The sequence below is a fragment of the Schistocerca nitens genome, chromosome 5 (assembly GCF_023898315.1).
Source record: "Schistocerca nitens isolate TAMUIC-IGC-003100 chromosome 5, iqSchNite1.1, whole genome shotgun sequence".
Classification (NCBI taxonomy): Eukaryota; Metazoa; Arthropoda; class Insecta; order Orthoptera; family Acrididae; genus Schistocerca; species Schistocerca nitens.
This window is the reverse complement of record NC_064618.1, coordinates 824,889,858-824,915,030: the sequence shown is the minus strand read 5'-3', so window position 1 is coordinate 824,915,030 and position 25,173 is coordinate 824,889,858. Positions and strand designations below refer to the sequence as shown.

Here is a 25,173-nt window from a genome sequence, read left to right as displayed (position 1 = left end):
AGGAATGCATGATACCTTCATGCAGTCATCCAACCAGGCAATATGTAGGGGCCCAAACACCTGTCACCCAATATTCCGGCCCAGACTTTGATACCAACGCGAACTTGATACCCACAGTCGCGGGTGACGGGCGAGTTAACCTCACGCCAATGGTCGGCATTGTGCATATTGAAGCCCCCCCCCCGAGTGTTTGCTGCTTCATCTGACCATAGTACGGTGTTCAAGAAGTCATCATTGCCTTCCTGTTGTTGTTGGAACGATTCTCAGAATTGCATTTGCTGATGGCGATTTGTAGGATGCAGGTGTTGCATGAAAGCATAATGATAGGGGTGCAGCCTGTGCTCTTGCAGCACGTTAATGACTGTGCGTTGCGAGGCACGCAGCTGCCTTTCTGCACTACATGTACTTCGCTGAGGTTCTTTGTGCATGACCCTCAGAATAGCTTCCTCAGTAGCTGGAGTACGGCAAGTCTGTGGACGACCATTGTCACGCAATGGTGAAAGGAGAGAACCTGACTCCCGAAGGCGCAGCTCCAGACGACAATACACATTTTTATCTGGATGGCATCGACGAGGATATCTAGCAGCATATTCATGAGCGGCAACACCAGTCCGGTTATCAGATGCACCAAGGACCAGAAGCATATCGACATATTCATCACTTGTGTATGCCATACGTCTGCCACACTGGTTTAGAGGTTTACAATGAGAAAATTCGATGTGTTTATGCATGTACACTGGAGTCTGTCACGGGTGCATTACTCCGCTCGTGACTAGTCCCTGTCTGGTGGACAGCGCATACAGTTTAAACACGCCGTCAGTCCTGCATGCTGGTCCACCGAATGCGCATTACCCCTCTGACAGATATTGTTCTGCATGATTCATCCCAACACCCCTAATTGTGAAACGTTCAGTTTCGAATTACACTGTTTCCCTAATGGTAATAAACGTGATGTTTCCACAATCCCATCGACAAATTAATAATAATAATAATAATAATAATAATAATAATATCACCCGTGGAGGCCCGGGAAAAGAATAGGCCTCCGGTATGTTCTGCCAGTCGTAAAAGGCGACGAAAAGAACAAACCACTAATAGGGCTAACCCCCCTTTAGTGTGATTAGTTGGTTCAGGACAGAACTAAAGAAGCCTCGGACAAGCGCCGTCATGGTCGGGGACGACGCTTGAACCCTATGCCCGCCCACAATGGTAACGACACTGCTAGCCAACTGGAAAATGATTTAAATCCAAATAGAGGTGTTTTGCAGGATATGCTTCCTGCAACCACCCTAGAACGAAAACAAAGACAGAGGATGAGATGGTCAGATAAAGTTAATCGACACCTCATGTTCTGTTATTACCAAGCAACAAACCTAGGAACCAACACAACTGGATACAGATCACAAGTATACACAACATTTATTACCAGATACCCAGAATTAAAATTTTTAACAGAACAAAGACTAGCTGATCAGATCCGTGTAATAATCAAAAATAACAGGATACCCCAGTCAGAATTAGAAAACATCAAACAACAAGTACAACAAATACTGGAACAAAATAATGTGCAATCAGAAGAAGAAGAAAATACAGTAATGGACTCAAACATCCCAGAGCAAACAAACAAAGAACAACACGCACCAATTAACAAATCAGAGGAAAACGAAATCTTAAGACAGCCACCAAACAAGCACAAATAGAACACGAAGTGACACACATGTTAGATATAGAAGAAAAATTTCAGCTGACGTATATAGAATACAAAGACACAAATACAGACATAAGACCATTCTTGCATAGACCACCAAATAACCCACAAGTCGAAGCAACAATAAAAACTATCAACACAATCATACACAACAAAATAAATGAAAACACAACTATGGAAGAGTTACAACTACTGGTTTATATAGGAGCACTCACTACACTAAATATACACACTAGACAGAGATCAGAACCAACCAACACACAGAAGAAACCCACAAAACCAGCATGGCAACACAGGCTACAGATCAGAATAGAAAAACTGAGAAAAGACATCGGACAGCTAACACAATTTATAAGAAATGAAATCTCGGAAAAAAAACGAAAAAGGTTAGGTAAAATCTCACAACAAGAAGCAACAGAGCAATTAGACGAAAAGAAGCAGAAATTACAAGCATTAGCCAAACGACTCAGAAGATACAAAAAAAGTGAAAATAGAAGGAAACAAAACCAAACATTCAACACAAACCAAAAGAAATTTTACCAGACAATAGATAACACACACATTAAAATAAACAATCCACCAAACATAACAGACATGGAACACTTCTGGAGCAGCATATGGTCAAACCCGGTACAACATAACAGGCATGCACGGTGGATACAAGCAGAAACAGATACATACAAGATGATACCACAAATGCCTGAAGTGATAATTTTGCAACATGAAGTCACCCAAGCAATTAATTCTACGCACAATTGGAAAGCCCCTGGAAATGATAAAATAGCAAATTTCTGGCTAAAGAAGTTCACCTCAACACATTCACATCTAACTAAATTATTTAACAGTTACATTGCAGACCCATACATATTCCCTGATACACTTACACATGGAATAACTTATCTGAAACCTAAAGATCAAGCAGACACAGCAAACCCAGCTAAATATCGCCCCATAACATGCCTACCAACAATCTACAAAATATTAACTTCAGTCATTACACAGAAATTAATGACACATACAACACAGAACAAAATTATAAATGAAGAACAAAAAGGCTGCTGCAAAGGAGCACGAGGATGTAAAGAGCAACTGATAATAGATGCAGAGGTGACATATCAAGCTAAAACTAAACAAAGGTCTCTACACTACGCATACATTGATTACCAAAAAGCTTTTGATAGTGTACCCCACTCATGGTTACTACAAATATTGGAAATATACAAAGTAGATCCAAAATTGATACAGTTCCTAAACATAGTAATGAAAAACTGGAAAACCACACTTAATATCCAAACAAATTCAGATAATATCACATCACAGCCAATACAGATTAAGCGTGGAATATACCAAGGAGACTCATTAAGTCCTTTCTGGTTCTGCCTTGCTCTGAACCCACTATCCAACATGCTAAATAATACAAATTATGGATACAATATTACTGGAACATACCCACACAAAATCACACATTTGCTATACATGGATGATCTAAAACTACTGGCAGCAACAAATCAACAACTCAACCAATTACTAAAGATAACAGAAGTATTCAGCAATGATATAAGTATGGCGTTTGGAACAGACAAATGTAAGAAAAATAGCATAGTCAAGGGAAAACACACTAAACAAGAAGATTACATATTGGATAACCACAGCGACTGCATAGAAGCAATGGAAAAAACGGATGCCTATAAATATCTAGGATACAGACAAAAAATAGGAATAGATAATACAAATATTAAAGAAGAACTAAAAGAAAAATATAGACAAAGACTAACAAAAATACTGAAAACAGAATTGACAGCAAGAAACAAGACCAAAGCTATAAATACTTATGCCATACCAATATTGACCTACTCATTTGGAGTAGTGAAATGGAGTAACACAGACCTAGAAGCACTCAATACACTTACACGATCACAATGCCATAAATATAGAATACATCACATACATTCAGCAACAGAAAGATTCACATTAAGCAGAAAGGAAGGAGGAAGGGGATTTATCGATATAAAAAACCTACATTATGGACAGGTAGACAATTTAAGAAAATTCTTTATAGAACGAGCAGAAACTAGCAAAATACACAAAGCAATCACTCATATAAATACATCGGCTACACCACTACAATTTCATAACCACCTCTACAACCCGTTAGACCACATAACATCAACAGATACGAAGAAAGTAAATTGGAAAAAGAAAACACTTCATGGCAAGCACCCGTATCATCTAACACAGCCACACATCGATCAAGACGCATCCAACACATGGCTAAGAAAAGGCAATATATACAGTGAGACAGAAGGATTCATGATTGCAATACAGGATCAAACAATAAACACCAGGTATTACAGCAAGCATATTATTAAAGATCCCAATACCACAACAGATAAATGCAGACTTTGTAAACAACAAATAGAAACAGTAGATCACATCACAAGCGGATGTACAATACTAGCAAATACAGAATACCCCAGAAGACATGACAATGTCGCAAAAATAATACATCAACAGCTTGCCTTACAACATAAACTTTTAAAACAACAAGTTCCTACATACAAGTATGCACCACAAAATGTACTGGAGAATGATGAATACAAATTATACTGGAACAGAACCATTATAACAGATAAAACAACGCCACATAACAAACCTGACATCATACTCACCAATAAAAAGAAGAAATTAACACAACTAATCGAAATATCCATACCCAATACAACAAATATACAAAAGAAAACAGGAGAAAAAATTGAAAAATACATCCAACTGGCTGAGGAAGTCAAGGACATGTGGCATCAGGATAAAGTTGACATCGTACCAATTATACTATCAACTACAGGAGTCATACCACACAATATCCACCAGTACATCAATGCAATAGAGCTACATCCAAACGTATATATACAACTACAGAAATCAGTAATTATTGATACATGTTCAATTACCCGAAAGTTCCTAAATGCAATATAACACATACCATACAGTTAAAAGGAAGTGACGCCTGATCAAGGTCCGCGTCACTTTTCATTTTTAACCAGACTTAACGTCTGAGAAAGTAAAGAATAATATATCTAAAAACAAAGATGATGTGACTTACCGAACGAAAGCACTGGCAAGTCGATAGACACACAAACAAACACAAACACACACACAAAATTCAAGCTTTCGAAACAAACTGTTGCCTCATCAGGAAAGAGAGGAAGGAGAGGGAAAGACGAAAGGATGTGGGTTTTAAGGGAGAGGGTAAGAAGTCATTCCAATCCCGGGAGCGGAAAGACTTACCTTAGGGGGAAAAAAGGACAGGTATACACTCGCACACATGATGTCTGCTTGTGTCTGTATATGTGTGGATGGATATGTGCGTGTGTGCGAGTGTATACCTGTCCTTTTTTCCCCCTAAGGTAAGTCTTTCCGCTCCCGGGATTGGAATGACTCCTTACCCTCTCCCTTAAAACCCACATCCTTTCGTCTTTCCCTCTCCTTCCCCTCTTTCCTGATGAGGCAACAGTTTGTTGCGAAAGCTTGAATTTTGTGTGTGTGTTTGTGTGTCTATCGACCTGCCAGCGCTTTCGTTCGGTAAGTCACATCATCTTTGTTTTTAGATATATTTTTCCCACATGGAATGTTTCCCTCTATTATATTAATGATAATAATAATAATAATAATAATAATAATAATAATAATAATGCATTGAGACACATAATAAACAGCATGTGGTTATCAGACTCAATGTTGAAAGACATAATTAATGAGATCATGGTGATAACACATACAAATAGTAACCAAGTTTGGGCATTATTGGCAAAGCACATTGTTAGTTCTACTGATAACATAAGGCTCTAACGAAATGTAATGGACATGAATGAGGGAAGAATAATAGTTGGTACTAATCTACAGGACCGTTGGAGGAGGGTACAAGGAAAACAGGTTTCGCATCTAGTAGATGAATTGGAGCGAATAAATTCACGCCCACAACGTGGAAAGGGCTTCTTTCAAAGCTGGCCAATCTTCCATTTCTACAACTGCAGTATGTAAGTTTTCTAGAGGACCCACTGCAATCACTGTTGATGATTAAGATGCCAGATACCATACCACCTGGGCTACATTTACCAAATAAAAAACATATGCTTCAACCCAGGATCAAACCATCGACAACCTGAATGCAAACCCAAAACTCTATCAGTGCACCAACTGTACAGCCTGACTAATATGTGCTGACAGAGGTAGTTACCATACATGTGGTTACAGCGTTGCCAGATTGCCACTCTTTAACGTCCTTTTTCTGCCGGATGTATCTGCCGGACAAGATTTTGTGACAGACATTTTTTTTTATCGCTGGCATGTGAGGAGTCGCGCCGCGAAGCCCGACCGCACGAATTTTGCTTTATCCTGTATATGAAGGGTAAAAGAATGGACCCGCAAAATTACAGACCAATAGTCTAAAAATCTGTTTGTTGCAGAATTCTAGAACATATTCTGCGATCAGTACTAATCAGCATGGCTTTAAAAAGCATTGTTTGTGTGAAACCCAGCTTGCTCTTTTCTCACATGATACACTGCAAACTATGAATGAACAGCACCAGGCAGACTGCCTATTTCTAGATTTCTGATAACCATTTGACACATTACTCCACTGCAGGCTGTTGATGAAGGTATGCGCATATGGAATAGGCTCCCAGATATGCAACTGGTTCGAAGACGTCTTAAGTAATAGAACCCAGTATGTTGTCCTTAACGGCAAGTGACCAACAGAGACAGGGATAACATCAGGAGTGCCCGACAGAAATGTGATAGGACCATTGCTGTATTCTATATACATAAGTGATCAGGCAGACAGAATGGACAGCAATCTGTGATTGTTCACTGAAGATGCTGTGGTGTACAGGAATGTGTCAAAGATAAGTGACTGTATGTTGGTTCAAGATGATCTACACAAAATTTCTAGTTGGTGTGATGAATGGCAGCTAGCTCTTGATGTAGAAAAATTTAAGTTAATGCGGACGAGTAGGAAAAACAAACCCATTATATTTGGATACAGTGTTAGTAGTGTCCCATTTGACACAGTCATGTTGTTTAAATATATGGGTCTCATGTTGTGAAGCAATATGAAATGGAACAAGAATGTGAGGATCGTTGTGGGACAGCTGAGTGGTTGACTTTGGTTTATTGGGAGACTTTTAGGAAAATGTGGTTCACCTGTAAAGGAGACCGCAAATTGAATGCTATTCTTGAGTACTGCTTGAGCTTTCGGGATCCGCACCAGGTCAGATTGAAAGAAGACACTGAATCAATTCAAAGTCAACCTGTTACATTTGTTACCAATAGGTTTGATCAGCATGCAAGAGTTACGGATATGCTTCGGCAGCTCAAGTGAGAGTCCCTGGAAGTAAGAAGACTTTCTTTTCGAAGAACACTGCTGAGAAAGTCTAAAGAATCGCAATTTGAAGCTGACAGCAGAATGATCCTAATGCCACGAACATACAACTAAGATAAGATACGAGAAATTAGGGCTCATACGGAGGCATATAGACAGTCATTTTTCCCTCATTCTATCTGTGAGTGGAACAGGAAAGGAAGGGACTAGTTGTGGTAAAGTGTACCCTCCGTCATGCACCATATGGTGGCTTGCGGAGTATGCATGTAGATGTAGTGAAGTGCATTAAGGAATTTGCTGATATCTCCATCATCAGTTATTCACACAGATTAATGTGTTTATAACAACTGCAGCAGCAAAAGGATATACAGCATCCAAATTTATGAGCCAAATCTATATTTTCCAATGTGGAATTTAGGTATAAACAATGGAAATAGTGGTAAAAGAAATCCCTGATCAACGTTTTGGGTAGGAAATGAAGGGGAGTGATACAGGGAAGGAGAAAGAGCAGGTATGTATCACAAACCAAAACTTTGAAATTTTGAATACTGATGTAAGGTAACAGGTAAAACGCCAAATTTAGATATGTTAAAAATGCTTAATTACAGCAGTCATCAATACAAAGAATGTTTTGAACACCGTGGTGCTTTGCTAGACATAGTCCTCTTGGAGGAGGTATGCAGTTGCTGTCCTCTGAACTTTGAACTGACTTACACAGCCAGTTATAGGGGAACCTACAGGTTATCATGGATTCTGAATCATGACACAACTCAGCGTTTTTCACTTTAACAAACATTGTCAATCATGAAAAAAGGGATAAATTCAATATAAAAATCCTATGATTGACCAGGAATCAAACCTGAGACCTTTGGATTTGCAATCTGGCAGTTTAACACTGAGCCTATGGAGTGCTTAGCAGGAGGGATAGCAAATACATTATTGAAGACCCAGCAGTCAGAATTACTCCAGAGAAACAGTATAGAAAATATATGGGTATATGGACACTAGCAAAACAGGAAGACAATCAAGTGTCCAACAATGTAATTACAGCCAAAAACGAGAAGGCAATCATCCCTTACAACAGGCTGTTCCTATGCTGCCACAAGGACAAAGGCACCCCCAGGTACTCTGTTAGCCCACCCACAGACAGGCACGATATGAAGACACTGAAAATTTTTAGTGTTATTTTTTCTCTTTTTCTCACTTTGTATGTATCTTTTCTGGTTCAGATATCTTATCCTATAGTTTAATGTGCACTATGCTTAACTTTTATTATAACATGAATTTCCAGTTAAAATGTTTATTTTCATTTTTTTTTTTTTTTTTTTTTTTTTGGAGCATGCAATAATTTTAATTTTATGATAATTCTTTGTAATAACTCTGATAAATGCAATGTGCAAAACAGAATTGCTATGTGAACAGGAGCCATACCAATAATGGGGCAGGGGAGGGGAGGAGGGTGCAGCTGTAAGTTTTTGTTTAAGCTGTGAATAGTGAGCTGGCGTTGCACTGGAATAAAAACTAAGCCGAACACGGAATGGACTTAATACTGATGTTGGGGTGGTCGGCAGGAAGAAGAATTAAACTTTTTTGAGTGAGCAGCGATTGTTGTCTGCTACACTAAATTGCAAGCTGCAAAAACTAATATGTTCTAGGATCTTTCTTTTGCAACTTAATTACCCTTTTTTCATGTGAGTGAAAAATATAAACAGTCACTATAAAAAACAGCTAAGCAGTTTTCCATATCTGAAAGTTAATTGCCAGACTGAATTCGCAAATATTACACATGTGGTAAAACAGACTAACTGTAACTTCACAATCTACAAGTTGAATTGAAATTTTACACAGACTTCAATCTGTTTAGTATCAGTTGCTTTCAAGCAAAGATGACAGAGGAATAATATTACTACAAAGTGGATCACACACCAGAAAAGAGTACCTAACAGCAGCAGCTTGCAACTGACAGATCTTCTACAATTTTGCAAACACCACTGGCTAGCTGCTGACAACACTGTACATCACCTGCTATGCACAGATAAGCTCTCTCTCTTTTCAAAAAGACTCAAAAAGCAGTTTCGATCATTTTAAATATAATTTCACTTATCACATGGATGTTTCTTTGAATAAACTTAGTTTTACAGCAAGTGGGCTCAAAGTTTAACACTGTCATTGTTTTGACATATTACCATTTGTCTACCATTACTGTCTGCTAGCTCCGTCACTCTCCTCCTTTATTTTGGTAGCTACTGTATGTAACTTTAAATATCTCCCAGGGAACAATTCTATGTATTTAAATGTTGTATTTTGCAATGTGTGCAATCTGTGGCACCTGTCTTTAGTTTCTGGGCTCTGACCAATTGGCATAAAGCAGGTTAGTTCCCACTGGTGTAAGTTCTAAACACAGTGGGAACTTTAAATTTGACAACTGTACAACTACAGGAACTTATGTTTATGTTCTGGAACTTGTCATGCTGCAGCATTTTCAAAGCAATGAGTGATCTTACTTGCTTTTGTGGATTCTATTGAGTGATAGTACAATTTGTTTGACCATCGTGTTTGAGTAATGGATGTGATAAGTAAATTGCGGTGGTAATCTTTGAAACAGACGAATTTTTTATTGTGACGAGATCTTTTCCAGAAATTTCAATCACTAGCTTTTTCCTCTGAATGCAAAAGTGTTTTGTAGGTTGGCAACAGTAAAAATATTTTACTGTTGTTGACCTGCATAGGAAACAAATGATCAACGCTATAAAATAAGAGAAGGCAGAGCTCGTACAGAAAGAATTACGTATTCATTTTTCCCACATGGGGGAACAGTAGAGAAATAGTGTGAAGGTGGTTGGAGGAACCCTGAGCCCAACATTTAAATGTGAACTGTGGAGAAGTCATGTAGATGTCGATCATTTTAAAAGACATTCATGAGATTTTTGTAATATATATGATTTTAGGGTTTTGTTTACTAAACTTGAACATGACCTTTATTGTAACTTTGGTAGTAAAAACACATTCCTTTGAGTTTAAAATCATTAAATTTTACTTCAGACATTCCCCAGCTGAGTCACACTCAATTCAACATTAAAATTTTTTCAGGGCTGATTTCATTACAGTTACTAGACAGGAAACCTGTCAGCCACAGGTAGCCCTATCACATGTGTTCTGTGCATGAGTGAGCCACTTGGTAACTTCCACCCCCTGTCCTCAACCAGAGCAGTGAGATCACGTACACTGTGGCCCATCCACCTGACTGCCATGCCTCAGTTTTTGTCCATCACAGCCCCCAGTCCACATGTGCACGCAGAGATGTACTTAAGATGGAACAGCCTGCCTTCAAGGGTGCTCACTGTTGAGCTAATAAAGAAAGGCATAAGACACACTGTGATATGAATGTATATCAGAGGATAACAACCTACCAATATGTGAGACCCTGGAAGATCGATGAAATAATGGTCACCTGAACAGCCTGACAACCCTATTCCTTGAGTGATGGTGATGTAAAAATAATGTATAAAAGTAATAAAAGAAATACAACAATGGAAAACCAGGATGGGATGTAACAATATTATGAAAAGGATAGTGGCTACTTGCCTTATCGCGGAGACGCGGAGTCCAGATAGGCACAACAAAAAGACTGCCAGATGGATAGCTCTTGGCCAACAAGGCCATCATTAGAGAATTAGAGACAGACAACACACACACACACACACACAAAACTGCATTCTCTGGCTGCTGAAACCACACTGCGAGCAGCAGTGCCATGATGGGATAAGAAACCAGATGGTGGGGGTAAGGAGGAGGCATAGCAGGGTAGGGGAGAGGGCACGGTAAACTGCTGCTTCTGGGAGCATACAGGAAAAAAGTCGAGAGAGGGTGCACAGCTAGGTGCAGTCAGCAAGTTAGACGAGGGCAAAGGGGAAGAGGTAATAAAAGGAAACTACAGATTTCAGAAGACTGGAAATTATTACAGATTTCAGAAGACTTGAAATCAAGGAGAAAAGGGGAAAGAAGCAAATACAAAGAAAGTAGAGCCATCACAGCAGCCATCAGACTGACACAAAAACTGTTCAGTCTAGGGGGAATCGATATAAATGAATGTATTGCAGAACAAGTTATCATCATCATACCTGAAACCTCCAGAGATATCCTTCTAATTCAAATGGTGGAACAAATATGTGTGCATTCCAACTGTACAGCAGTACATTCACGAGCAAGATATTTTTGTTGCCAATTGACAGTATCCATCTAATTTCTAAAAATCAAGCACATAGGAACAATGCTAGAGCAAGAAGTTATACACTGGCATTTACTATATTTATGCAGTGGCTCTTCCCTTGATGATGTATAACTAACTTAAATTTCATTTGAGTAGTATGTATGCATGCATGAAGTAAATTCTCCTTGATGGGAAGGGGAACAGGAGAGTGAGGTGGGGAGGGGGAGGGCGAGGGGGAGGGAGGGAGAAGGAGAGGGGGAGGGACAGGGAGTCTCTGTGTTACTAGAAAGGAAAAGGTATAATGGATTTGCAGATTTAAGCTTTCATTCAACCTGTGAGGGATGTTTGGGTAGACTAATAGGTAGCACACTGCTTGTAGCTGGGTTCAATATTAAATCCAGCACAGTTTTAACATCAACATCTACATATATACTCTGTAAACCACTGTGCGGTGCATGGCAGAGGGTACATCCAACTGTACCATTCATCACTGTGTGTCTTCCCATTCGATTCACGTACGGAGCGCAAGGAGAATGATGGTCTGAATACCTCCGTGTGTGCAGTAATTATTCTGATATTATCTTCAGATGCCTATGTGAGTGATACATAAAGGATTGTAGTATATTCCTAGAGTCATTGTTTAAAGCTAGTTCTTGAAACTTTTTTAACGGACTTTCTTGGGATAGTTTACGTCTACCTTCAAGAGTCTTCCAGTTCAGTTTTTTTGTATCTCTGTGACACTCTCCCATGAATCAAGCAAAACTGTCACCATTTGTACTGCCCTTCTCTTTACAAGTTCAATATGCCTTGTTAGTCCTATTTGGTATGGGTCCCACACACTTGAGCAGTATTCTAGAACTGGGTGATTTATAACCAGCCTCCTTTGTAGACTGATTCCACATCCCCAGTGTTCTGTCAATACCACCTGCTTTGTCCATGACTGAACCTAAATGATCATTCCATTCCATATCCTTACAAAGTGTTACATCCAGGTATATGTATGAGTTGACTGATTCCAACTTTGACTCATTGGTAGTCATAGGATACTATGTTTCTTTGTTTTGTGGAGGGCACAATTTTACTTTTTTGAACATTTAAAGCAGGTTACCAATCTTTGCACCACAATGAAATCTTATCAAGACCTGACTGGATACTTATGCAGCTTCTTTCAGATACTATTTCATTATTGATAACTGCATCATAAGCAAAAAACCTAATTTTAATGTTAATATTGTCAGGAGGTCATTAACACATAAAATAAACATCAAGGACCCTAACACACTTCACTGGGGCACACCTCTTCTGCACCTGATGATGACTCTCCATCCAAGATAATACGCTTCGTCCTCCCTACCAAGAACTCCTCAATTCAGTCACAAATTTCACTTGATATCGCATATGATCTTACTTTTGACAATAAGCGTAGGCGTGGTACTGAGTCAAAGCACCTACCTGACTGCCTTGATCCAAAGCTTCCAGTATGTCATGTGAGAATAATGCAAGTTGGGCCTCACATGGTCAATGTTTTCGGAACCCATACCAGTTGGCATTGAGGAGGTCATTCTTAGAATATTTCTAAGGTGCTACAACAAACTGATTTCAAGGATACTGGACAGTAGTTTTGTGGATCACTACTTTTAGCCTTCATGCAGATGGGTGTAACCTGTACTTTTTTCTGAGAATTGGGCATGGTTGTTTGTTCGAGGGATTTATGATAGATTATAGTCAGAAGGGGGGCTAAATATTTTTACCATAAATGTTCCTTCATAGCCATTTCAGTGGAATATGCTTGCAGTTTATTTAAAACGAATTTCTTCTCAAAACAAGTTTGTGTCTAGCAGTCATCCTTAAGGGACTTCAATATCTGTCAATACGAAACAGCATATAACGAAATGTATGGTCTGTTGTTTAATAATGTGCATTAAACTGCAGTGTGGGCCACTGAGCTGATGGTCATGCGGGGGACTCGTGTTCAATTACCAGCACTGCCAGGGATTGTTCCTTGATTGGAGGGAGTGGTACTGCCTAGAGAGGCCAACTGATGAGCTACTCGACCAATTAGTAGCTGTTCTAAGGTCAAGAAACCTGACGACAACCAGGAGAGCAGTGTGCTGACCACATGTGCTTTCATACTGCGTCCGATGATGCCAATGGCAGAGGACGACATGCTGATCAGGGTGGCCTGATTGACCTATCAGGACCAGAATGAGGAACTCCAGCTTTCCTAACTACTATGAGCCATAATCAGAAAAGCTGGCGACATATTCTAAACAGGATCATGTAAATTGTACCTTGTGTTGGCAGGAGGAGTGGGGGGTGAGGGGGGGGGGGGAGGAGGAGGAGGAGGAGGAGGAGTTTCAAGAGTGTGTTTTTTTTTAAGAGGTTAAGGGTAATCTTTTCATAGGCTTTGTGGACAGTGCAGGTTCATCTCATTCAAATGTAGATAAGGACGTAGAAAAAATAAGCCATAAATGAAGTTTAAGAATAATTTCTATTTTAAAGTAGTATAAGTGATCAGAAAATATATTATGGCAGGTTATGTATGAATCTGCTTCAATGAATTTAGCTTGTTAGTCTGTGGCAGAGCACACACCATCTTGCAGAGGCACAGTACATTTATATTTAATGCACCTTTATATGTGAAAAAAGTATGATATGCTCTCAACTTTCTAAAGTCTTTTAAGATTCAGTGTACTCAGCTGATATCAGATGGAAGCCATTAACCAATGGGCCAATGACTTTTGTCAGGTTCATGATAGAATGTGAAACTAATGCACAACAGCAATATTGGCAATACAATTAATAAAGCATTTCCAGGGACATTATGATTAATACAAAATTGTTAAGGCTTTCGTGGCCACTTGTTGACAAACTGCCTATTGGCTTCTGTCTCGAGTTCTTCGGCCGACGTTCATATAATGATTTTTCTGACGTTGAAACGTCAGAAAAATCATTATATGAACGTCGGCCGAAGAACCCGAGACAGAAGCCAATAGGCAGTTTGTCATTATGATTAATGTATGGTAAAACTTCCTTTAACGGGTACTTCCCAAGAGCAGACTCCTCTCAATAGCAGACATTTTAAAATCCCCTTGCCAAACAACATTAGCCCTTACGGTAAAACTCTTCCGGACAGTGGACATTCTCAATAACGGATATGGACACTGAAATGCATCTTCCAACAACAATTAAAACTTCCAAATAATGGACAATATGAAAGTGACAGTTGTAAGTTAACCGGCAAAAATCATAATCATGTATGCCTTCACACGGCATGGCACGGCGCGGCAAGCCGCCACTGAGAACAGTTGCAGCTGTTGCTGTTAGCAACTTTGATATTGTCATGAATGGCTTTGATGATGCTGCTACTGCTATACTGACTTCACATGCTCACATTTCATATGTGCCAACACACTGCTTGGCTGGTCAATCCGTGCCACTGGTGGCGAGTCTGCCACCAAGCACCGCAAAAGGCATGGGTGGAGGTGCCCATTTAAACCAGTGTTTTGCCAGCAGAAGTGCCACCAAGAAGCACTTCTCAGTGGTTCCATGTAAAAGGGGGCATAAAGTGCACACTGTAGCTGACTTCAAGCGAAAGAGGTCTAAGATGTCACAAAAAGGGAAACGGTTAACGTTGAATGAAAAGGGTTATACAATCAATGTCTACCAAAAAGAAAAACTTAGTGTTAAGAGATATAGCCACAAGGTTTGCTGTTGGATTTCATTTGAGTAGTATGTATGCATGCATGAAGTAAATTCTCCTTGATGGGAAGGGGAACAGGAGAGTGAGGTGGGGAGGGGGAGGGCGAGGGGGAGGGAGGGAGAAGGAGAGGGGGAGGGACAGGGAGTCTCTGTGTTACTAGAAAGGAAAAGGTATAATGGATTTGCAGATTTAAGCTTTCATTCAACCTGTGAGGGATGTTTGGGTAGACTAATAGGTAGCACACTGCTTGTAGCTGGGTTCAATATTAAATCCAGCACAGTTTTAACATCAACATCTACATATATACTCTGTAAACCACTGTGCGGTGCATGGCAGAGGGTACATCCAACTGTACCATTCATCACTGTGTGTCTTCCCATTCGATTCACGTACGGAGCGCAAGGAGAATGATGGTCTGAATACCTCCGTGTGTGCAGTAATTATTCTGATATTATCTTCAGATGCCTATGTGAGTGATACATAAAGGATTGTAGTATATTCCTAGAGTCATTGTTTAAAGCTAGTTCTTGAAACTTTTTTAACGGACTTTCTTGGGATAGTTTACGTCTACCTTCAAGAGTCTTCCAGTTCAGTTTTTTTGTATCTCTGTGACACTCTCCCATGAATCAAGCAAAACTGTCACCATTTGTACTGCCCTTCTCTTTACAAGTTCAATATGCCTTGTTAGTCCTATTTGGTATGGGTCCCACACACTTGAGCAGTATTCTAGAACTGGGTGATTTATAACCAGCCTCCTTTGTAGACTGATTCCACATCCCCAGTGTTCTGTCAATACCACCTGCTTTGTCCATGACTGAACCTAAATGATCATTCCATTCCATATCCTTACAAAGTGTTACATCCAGGTATATGTATGAGTTGACTGATTCCAACTTTGACTCATTGGTAGTCATAGGATACTATGTTTCTTTGTTTTGTGGAGGGCACAATTTTACTTTTTTGAACATTTAAAGCAGGTTACCAATCTTTGCACCACAATGAAATCTTATCAAGACCTGACTGGATACTTATGCAGCTTCTTTCAGATACTATTTCATTATTGATAACTGCATCATAAGCAAAAAACCTAATTTTAATGTTAATATTGTCAGGAGGTCATTAACACATAAAATAAACATCAAGGACCCTAACACACTTCACTGGGGCACACCTCTTCTGCACCTGATGATGACTCTCCATCCAAGATAATACGCTTCGTCCTCCCTACCAAGAACTCCTCAATTCAGTCACAAATTTCACTTGATATCGCATATGATCTTACTTTTGACAATAAGCGTAGGCGTGGTACTGAGTCAAAGCACCTACCTGACTGCCTTGATCCAAAGCTTCCAGTATGTCATGTGAGAATAATGCAAGTTGGGCCTCACATGGTCAATGTTTTCGGAACCCATACCAGTTGGCATTGAGGAGGTCATTCTTAGAATATTTCTAAGGTGCTACAACAAACTGATTTCAAGGATACTGGACAGTAGTTTTGTGGATCACTACTTTTAGCCTTCATGCAGATGGGTGTAACCTGTACTTTTTTCTGAGAATTGGGCATGGTTGTTTGTTCGAGGGATTTATGATAGATTATAGTCAGAAGGGGGGCTAAATATTTTTACCATAAATGTTCCTTCATAGCCATTTCAGTGGAATATGCTTGCAGTTTATTTAAAACGAATTTCTTCTCAAAACAAGTTTGTGTCTAGCAGTCATCCTTAAGGGACTTCAATATCTGTCAATACGAAACAGCATATAACGAAATGTATGGTCTGTTGTTTAATAATGTGCATTAAACTGCAGTGTGGGCCACTGAGCTGATGGTCATGCGGGGGACTCGTGTTCAATTACCAGCACTGCCAGGGATTGTTCCTTGATTGGAGGGAGTGGTACTGCCTAGAGAGGCCAACTGATGAGCTACTCGACCAATTAGTAGCTGTTCTAAGGTCAAGAAACCTGACGACAACCAGGAGAGCAGTGTGCTGACCACATGTGCTTTCATACTGCGTCCGATGATGCCAATGGCAGAGGACGACATGCTGATCAGGGTGGCCTGATTGACCTATCAGGACCAGAATGAGGAACTCCAGCTTTCCTAACTACTATGAGCCATAATCAGAAAAGCTGGCGACATATTCTAAACAGGATCATGTAAATTGTACCTTGTGTTGGCAGGAGGAGTGGGGGGTGAGGGGGGGGGGGGAGGAGGAGGAGGAGGAGGAGGAGTTTCAAGAGTGTGTTTTTTTTTAAGAGGTTAAGGGTAATCTTTTCATAGGCTTTGTGGACAGTGCAGGTTCATCTCATTCAAATGTAGATAAGGACGTAGAAAAAATAAGCCATAAATGAAGTTTAAGAATAATTTCTATTTTAAAGTAGTATAAGTGATCAGAAAATATATTATGGCAGGTTATGTATGAATCTGCTTCAATGAATTTAGCTTGTTAGTCTGTGGCAGAGCACACACCATCTTGCAGAGGCACAGTACATTTATATTTAATGCACCTTTATATGTGAAAAAAGTATGATATGCTCTCAACTTTCTAAAGTCTTTTAAGATTCAGTGTACTCAGCTGATATCAGATGGAAGCCATTAACCAATGGGCCAATGACTTTTGTCAGGTTCATGATAGAATGTGAAACTAATGCACAACAGCAATATTGGCAATACAATTAATAAAGCATTTCCAGGGACATTATGATTAATACAAAATTGTTAAGGCTTTCGTGGCCACTTGTTGACAAACTGCCTATTGGCTTCTGTCTCGAGTTCTTCGGCCGACGTTCATATAATGATTTTTCTGACGTTGAAACGTCAGAAAAATCATTATATGAACGTCGGCCGAAGAACCCGAGACAGAAGCCAATAGGCAGTTTGTCATTATGATTAATGTATGGTAAAACTTCCTTTAACGGGTACTTCCCAAGAGCAGACTCCTCTCAATAGCAGACATTTTAAAATCCCCTTGCCAAACAACATTAGCCCTTACGGTAAAACTCTTCCGGACAGTGGACATTCTCAATAACGGATATGGACACTGAAATGCATCTTCCAACAACAATTAAAACTTCCAAATAATGGACAATATGAAAGTGACAGTTGTAAGTTAACCGGCAAAAATCATAATCATGTATGCCTTCACACGGCATGGCACGGCGCGGCAAGCCGCCACTGAGAACAGTTGCAGCTGTTGCTGTTAGCAACTTTGATATTGTCATGAATGGCTTTGATGATGCTGCTACTGCTATACTGACTTCACATGCTCACATTTCATATGTGCCAACACACTGCTTGGCTGGTCAATCCGTGCCACTGGTGGCGAGTCTGCCACCAAGCACCGCAAAAGGCATGGGTGGAGGTGCCCATTTAAACCAGTGTTTTGCCAGCAGAAGTGCCACCAAGAAGCACTTCTCAGTGGTTCCATGTAAAAGGGGGCATAAAGTGCACACTGTAGCTGACTTCAAGCGAAAGAGGTCTAAGATGTCACAAAAAGGGAAACGGTTAACGTTGAATGAAAAGGGTTATACAATCAATGTCTACCAAAAAGAAAAACTTAGTGTTAAGAGATATAGCCACAAGGTTTGCTGTTGGAAAAACACAGATCAATGACATTTTAAGAAACAAAAATGGTCTTCTGAAATCATGGACTGGAAATGACACCCTTACCACTAAATGTGCTTTTCCCAACACACCAGGCTTAAAGTTGACAATATGACTTCTGAATGGTTCTGCTGTGCTCAAAGCAATAACTTGCCAGTTAGTATACCTCTGATCCATGAGACAGCTTTCTCAATCACCAAGGAGTTAGGGCTTAACAATTTTAAAGTATCTGTAGGTTGGCTTGACAAATTTAGAGGAGTGGACACAACATCTCTTTTCTAATTGTGTGTGATGAACCCAGTCCAGTGGACGAAAACATTGTGTCAGACTGGCAAAAAAGGGTAACAGGAATTAGTGAGGGTTATGAAGAAAGAAACATTTTTAACTGTGACGAGACTGATCTTTTCTTAAGAACTCTTCCTGGTAAAACAATGGCCCTGAAAGCTGAAAATTGTTCAGGATGCTAAATTTCACAAGATTGACTCACTGTTCTACTGTGTTAATACGATAGGTGAATTTGAAAAGCCTTTAATAATTGGTAAGGCTGCGCTGCCTACATGTTTTATGGATATTGGTTTGAGTAAATTTAACGTGGAGTGGTATGCTAATAAACGATCTTGGATAAAGAGAGCAATAACAACTGAATGATTGCTGGCAATTAATAGAATAATGGAAAGACAAAGGAGAGAAGTGATTTTGTTTATGGATAATGCCACTTCCCACTGTGATGCTGCACTACAAAATGTGAAATTCAACTTCATGTTGCCAACCGCTGGACCTGGGGATTATTCAAAACTTCATTCGAAATTTAAGTATTTACAGGTAAAAAGTGTTGAGATGTATTTAGTCTCAAATGGACAATGTTGAATCTGGACATGAACTTGCAAAACCTATTAGTGTATCGGATGCAATTCTGTGGATTTATACAGCCTTAAAGCAAGTAACATCCACTATAACCAGCAAATGTTTCAAGAAGGCAGGGTCCATTTTTAATGACTGTGCGTTAGTGTTTTACAATGGTGTTGAAGAAACAACTTCAACTAAAACATGAGTGTGAACTTCACACTTGAGTAGAGGAATTTGGTAGATCTGAGGGATAAGCCAATCTCAATGATGTACGAGGGTAAGTCAATTATTATCTGCAAATTTAGGTATATTTATGTTTTTTTGGTAGTACTGTCATTTTACGTTGATGACACATGCTTTATTTATTTGTTGTTTTATCTCTGCAATTTTCAAGCTGCTAGGATAGTTTTGTTATTCCTGCCATGCTGTTAATCATGGCTGCTCTGCTGTCTATTTGCACCAAACAAGAGCAACGTTCAGTGATCCATTTTTTGTGGTTGGAAGGTGTATCAGGAACCGAAATTCATCAAAGACTTTTGATACAGTACGGGAACAGTGTTTTGTCACAACAGAGTGTCTATAAATGGATTGAAAAATTCTGAAATGATCGCACAAGTATTATGCACGATGAAGGAGCCAGGCAACCATTTACCACCACAAACGAAGAAACCATTCAGCGTTCACGTGAAATGATTCTCTTAGACAGATAATTAACTATTGACAAAGTGATGCATCGCCTGAAAATTAGTCACGGTTCTGCCTACGAAATCATCCACAACAGACTTGGGTTGGATAAGTGGGTGTGGATAACTGATAGGCCCAGTTTAGCAGTGCAACATACCATATGTCATGTGTAATTAAATTGCCACACAGAGCTGATTCAGGTGTCTCAGTTCTCAGTGTTGCAAGCTAGTATTCAATATTTTTATCTTATTAACAGTTTCAACAAGGATGAAGAGTACAGGTAGGTCACAATCAATCTGAAAGTATGTCAGACAGATCCTGGGATATTTAAGTTAATGGGCATCTCATCACGCTAAAAATGGGATTCTGTACAACACCAGGAGATTGTATATATCACACACACACACACACACACACACACACACACAGACAGAGAGAGAGAGAGAGAGAGAGAGAGAGAGAGTTTTAATACTTACATCAAATCCAAAACATGTTTGTACATCCTTTTCACTTTCAATTCTTTTCCTAATGGCAAGGGCATCTTTTCTCGACAATTTTCTGCTTCCCTGGAGTGTGTGTATGACATCTTCATCATCTGTCAGACCTGAAAGTACGTGAAAATGTACTGCTTGCTGCTTCACACATGCAGGGTATTACACAAGGTATTTAATGATTCTGATGAGCAATTCAATTATTAACTCACTGGACTCAGTTGCTATGTGCTGAGTACTCAGTATGCCTTCGTCATCACTGTCCCCTGCGTGGATACCAACGTTATGACCCTGAATATGGTTGGGATCTCCGGTTACTACAGCAACTGTTTGGTCATCTCCATCACCATCCTGAAGTAATTAAAAAAAAAAAATCATAATGTTACAAAATATCTGCATCAATACTCCAGTTAATGAAATAATTTATTTTCAAACATGAGGATTTAACAAAAAAAAGTAGCACATTAATTCTAACAGATTATGTATAAAAAAAGAGATGTGATGACAATTTTTATTTTTCAGCATTTTCACGTTACAAGTGCTGATCTCTCTTTTTTATAATGCGATTTGCTGTCACATTATGTTTACACATAATGTATGTCAAACCAACACTATTTAACGATTAATATAATGATGATAATGAATTTCATTTTAGGGCACTCAAAGGGGTGAATGTAGGCTCCTAGTGAAATGAACAAGCAGTTTTAATGAGACAATGTTCCACAGACACACAAGAACAGTTTTTTATAGACTGCCACTGCCAATGTTCAGGAAAATGAGGAAAGTTGACTCTTGGGAAAAACCTGCAGTGAGAACTGACATCTCCAAACTTTGAAGACACCAATGCTGCTTGTCCAAGTATTGTCTCAGGCTGTGGGCATTCCATGACAATTCTTATCATTACTGTGAAATCAAAAGAGAAGGGCAGGCGACACTCAAAATGATGAGCAACTTACATCATTACAGTATAAAACAGTTTTCCACAAATCAGCAGTTCATTATGAACAACTGATAGTCCCAAAATTTGAAGAGCAAGGAAAGCCCCACTCTGGGTCTACAACTACATCTACGTCTACATGTGTACTCTGCAATCAACCATAATCTGCACGGCGGAGGGTACCCTGTACCACTACTAGTCATTTCCTTTTCTGTTCAAATAGCAAATAGAGCAAGGGAAAAACGACTGTCTGTATGCCTCCATATGAACACTAGTTTCTTGTTTCTTATCTTCATGGTCCTCACATGGAATGTATGTTGACAGGATTAGAATCATTCAGCAGTCAGCTTCAAATGCCAGTTCTCTCAATTTTCTCAATAGTGTTCCTTGAAAAAATGTCGCCTTTGCTCCAGGGATTTCCATTTGAGTTCCTAAAGCATTTTTGTAACACTTGCATGATGTTCAAACCAACCCGTAACAAATCTAGCAGCCCACCTCTGAACTGCTTCCATGTCTTTCTTTAATGTGATCCGGTACAGATCCCAAACACTCGAGCATACTCAGCAATAGATCGCATTAGTGTTCTATATCTGGTCTCCTTTACAAATGAATCACTTTCCTAAAATTCTCCCAGTAAATCGAAGGTGACCATTCACCTTCCCTTCCACAATCCTCACGTACTTGTTCCATTTCATACTTCTTTGCAACATTGCACCCAGATGTTTAAACAACATGACTGTGTCAAACACAACGTTACTAATGCTGTATTTGAATCATATGTGTTTTTTCTTTATTTTTAGTTTTTTTTTTTTTTTAAATTCATCTGCATGTTTCTACATTCAGAGTTAGGTGCCATTCATCACACCAATTAGATAATTTGTCCAAGTTCTCCTACAGTCACTCAACTTCAACACCTTCCCGTACACCACGGCATCATCAGCAAACAACTGCGAACGGCTGCTCACCCTGACCACCAGATCATTTATGTATAAAGAAATTAATAGTGGTCCTATCACACTTTCCTGGGACACTCCTGCTGATACCACTGTCTCTGATGAACATTTGCTGTCTATTACTTAAGGAGTCTTCGGGCCACTCCATATCCGGGAACCTATTCGATATGCTTGTACCTTCCTTAACAGACAGCAATGGACACCGTGTCAAATGATTTTCAGAAATCTAAAAATACAGAATCTGCCTGTTGCCTTTCATCCACAGTTCACAGAATATTATGTGAGAAATGGGCAAGTTGAGGTTCATACAAGTGATGCTTTCTAAAACTGTGCTGATCGTAAATAAAGTTCTTCTCTGTCTCAAGAAAATTTATTACATGCAAACTGAGAATACTCCAGTTCCCACTAACACCAATACTGCTTGTCCTAGGTGCTGTCAGAGTCTGGAATCACTTCATTGCATTCTCTTTCAACAGTGGGAAATTAACACTGAGTGAAGAAGAGTGTTCTGATTGGAGCATGATATTATGAAAGGGGAAAATAAGAAATCTGCATCTCAGAATAACAAATAAATATGTCCTCTTCATTGCACCTTTACAAACGAGCAAGCCCTTTGTTATAAAGTTAAAAATTATAATAGGCATATGAGGATGGTTGTTGACAAAATCAGATTAATAACTATTATTTAAAATGTTGGTGTTACATACTTCAAACATTTGTAAATCAATAATAAATAAAATCAACAGTAAAGGGTAAACGTATTAGATAACAAGACAAAAAGTGCAATAGATTAATGTGACAGACCAATTAATTGATAATATATGGATGAGCCAATCATTCTGTTACACATAAAAATTGTTCCCCTAATAGATTATGGACAACACAGCACTTAAAAAATTTGTAAAAATTGTGCCATATTAGATAATATTAATGACAGAGCCCCAGGGCTACCCTTTCTTTCACAAATAAAATTCAACTGATACAAATATGCGGCACAGACAAGGTTGCTTTGCAAGCCTCACAAGCTTTATTCTGTCTGACAAGCTCCAGTTTTTTATACTTCTGTGGCTGACAGGACGTGCACCATGGTTGACTAATGGGTTTATTGTTCACAGCTTGTTAATTTTTTGCAACCAACCTTCTTGACTCGTATTTCTTCCTACCACAAGATAAGAGCATATATGTGGATATGATTGTCTGATCATTTTACACTGTGCTATCCCTAGCTTTGATACCTAACAGAAAGACACTTCCTTTCCTTTACTCCAAATGTTCAGGAAAGTGTCTAGAATTTTCTAAATAATTTTCTCTGTTGAATACATATCACATAGGTGCACCAGAAACATCCACATTTCCACTGCTGACTGGAGGGCAATGGAGAGAATCTAAGCAGTTGCTGGGATAATCTCTCATCCTGTCAAGTATCTTTTGGATAATGTAAAGTTCCGCATAACACATGCTATACAGGTCAGGAATGCAGAACTTCAAGACACTGTGTGGAAGAATAATGGAGCTGCAAGTGAGATTCTTGCTTTGTTTGGTATATAAAACAATAAAGGTGTGATCATTTTTAAAAATTCAATTACAATTTTATGAGATGTATACCATGTCCTGTGTTTTTTCATTCCTAAAATTGGACTGTTTATTTTAATTAACAAAGGTGGTGATATACTCAAACTGATCCATAATCTCAATATGTGGCACTTTTAAATCTGCAAGGTATTCTTGTATTCAAATCCCAAATGGCTTTGTTGGATGCTGCCTGTTTCTAAACAGATGTCAAAAGGGCAGATTAGTGACAATTTATTGTTGACATAAAATTCAACCTCCTCCCCTCCAAAGCTTCAAGGTGCAGATGTAATATGAGACTTGGGCGATTTGGAAGAAGTTTTCAGTCACTGCTTGGGTTACACCTTCTGGATTAGAAGTTAGGGTGCTGTTATTCAAAACAGCTCTGAGTGCTCTCCTAAATATCCTCCTGACTGATTCTCATACTTTTTTTGATGAAGTGGAAGGGTTTAAATTACATAGAAACTCATATCATGACTTCTGCTCTAAGTGCCTTGAAAATATTCTTGGCTATCTTAAAACCTGACAGAACTTTTGCTGATATACTGCTTCTAAACCTTCAAAGCACACACCACATACAAGGGCTATCCACAAAGTACATTACGTTTTGGAATTAAAAATAAATAAAGTATTGGAAATTTTTTTTATTACATACAGATGAAAGCTACACTTAAATACTACTTTTCTACATAGTTGCCATTTAAATTAAGGAACTTATCGTAGCGATGGTCAAGCTTGGAAATTCCTTCATCGTAAAATTTGGCCACCTGCGCCTTCAACCACGTGGTTACCTCTTTTGGGACAGAAAAGGTGTGATTTTTGTGGATTTCCTGGAAAGAAGCACTACAATAAACTCTCAAAGGTATTGTCAAACTCTGCACAACCTCAGAAGAGCAATACAAAACAAGCGCAGGGGAAAGTTGGGCTCAAAGATCTTGCTGATTCACGACAACGCCCGGGTCCACATGGCAAGTGCCACTCGTGAAGTTCTCGAATCTTTTAAGTGGGAGTTGTTTCCTCATCTGCCGTACAGTCCAGACCTGGCACCGAGCGACTTCCAATTATTCCCAGCAATGAAGAAGTGGTTGGCTATG

At 39.2% G+C, this 25,173-nt stretch overlaps 1 protein-coding gene across 10 annotated transcripts in view; it reads right to left on the bottom strand.

Annotated features, from left to right (window-relative positions):
- Positions 1-25,173, bottom strand: part of LOC126259791 (transcriptional repressor CTCFL) — a 149,528-nt gene that overhangs the window by 19,497 nt on the left and 104,858 nt on the right. For all 10 annotated transcript variants that reach the window (XM_049956799.1, XM_049956807.1, XM_049956801.1 and 7 more), the window contains 2 exons: positions 20,833-20,971; positions 20,606-20,733 (listed from right to left, as the gene is read on the bottom strand). In XM_049956799.1, coding sequence (XP_049812756.1) covers positions 20,606-20,733; positions 20,833-20,971 — 267 coding nt within the window. The remainder of the gene's footprint in view (positions 1-20,605; positions 20,734-20,832; positions 20,972-25,173) is intronic.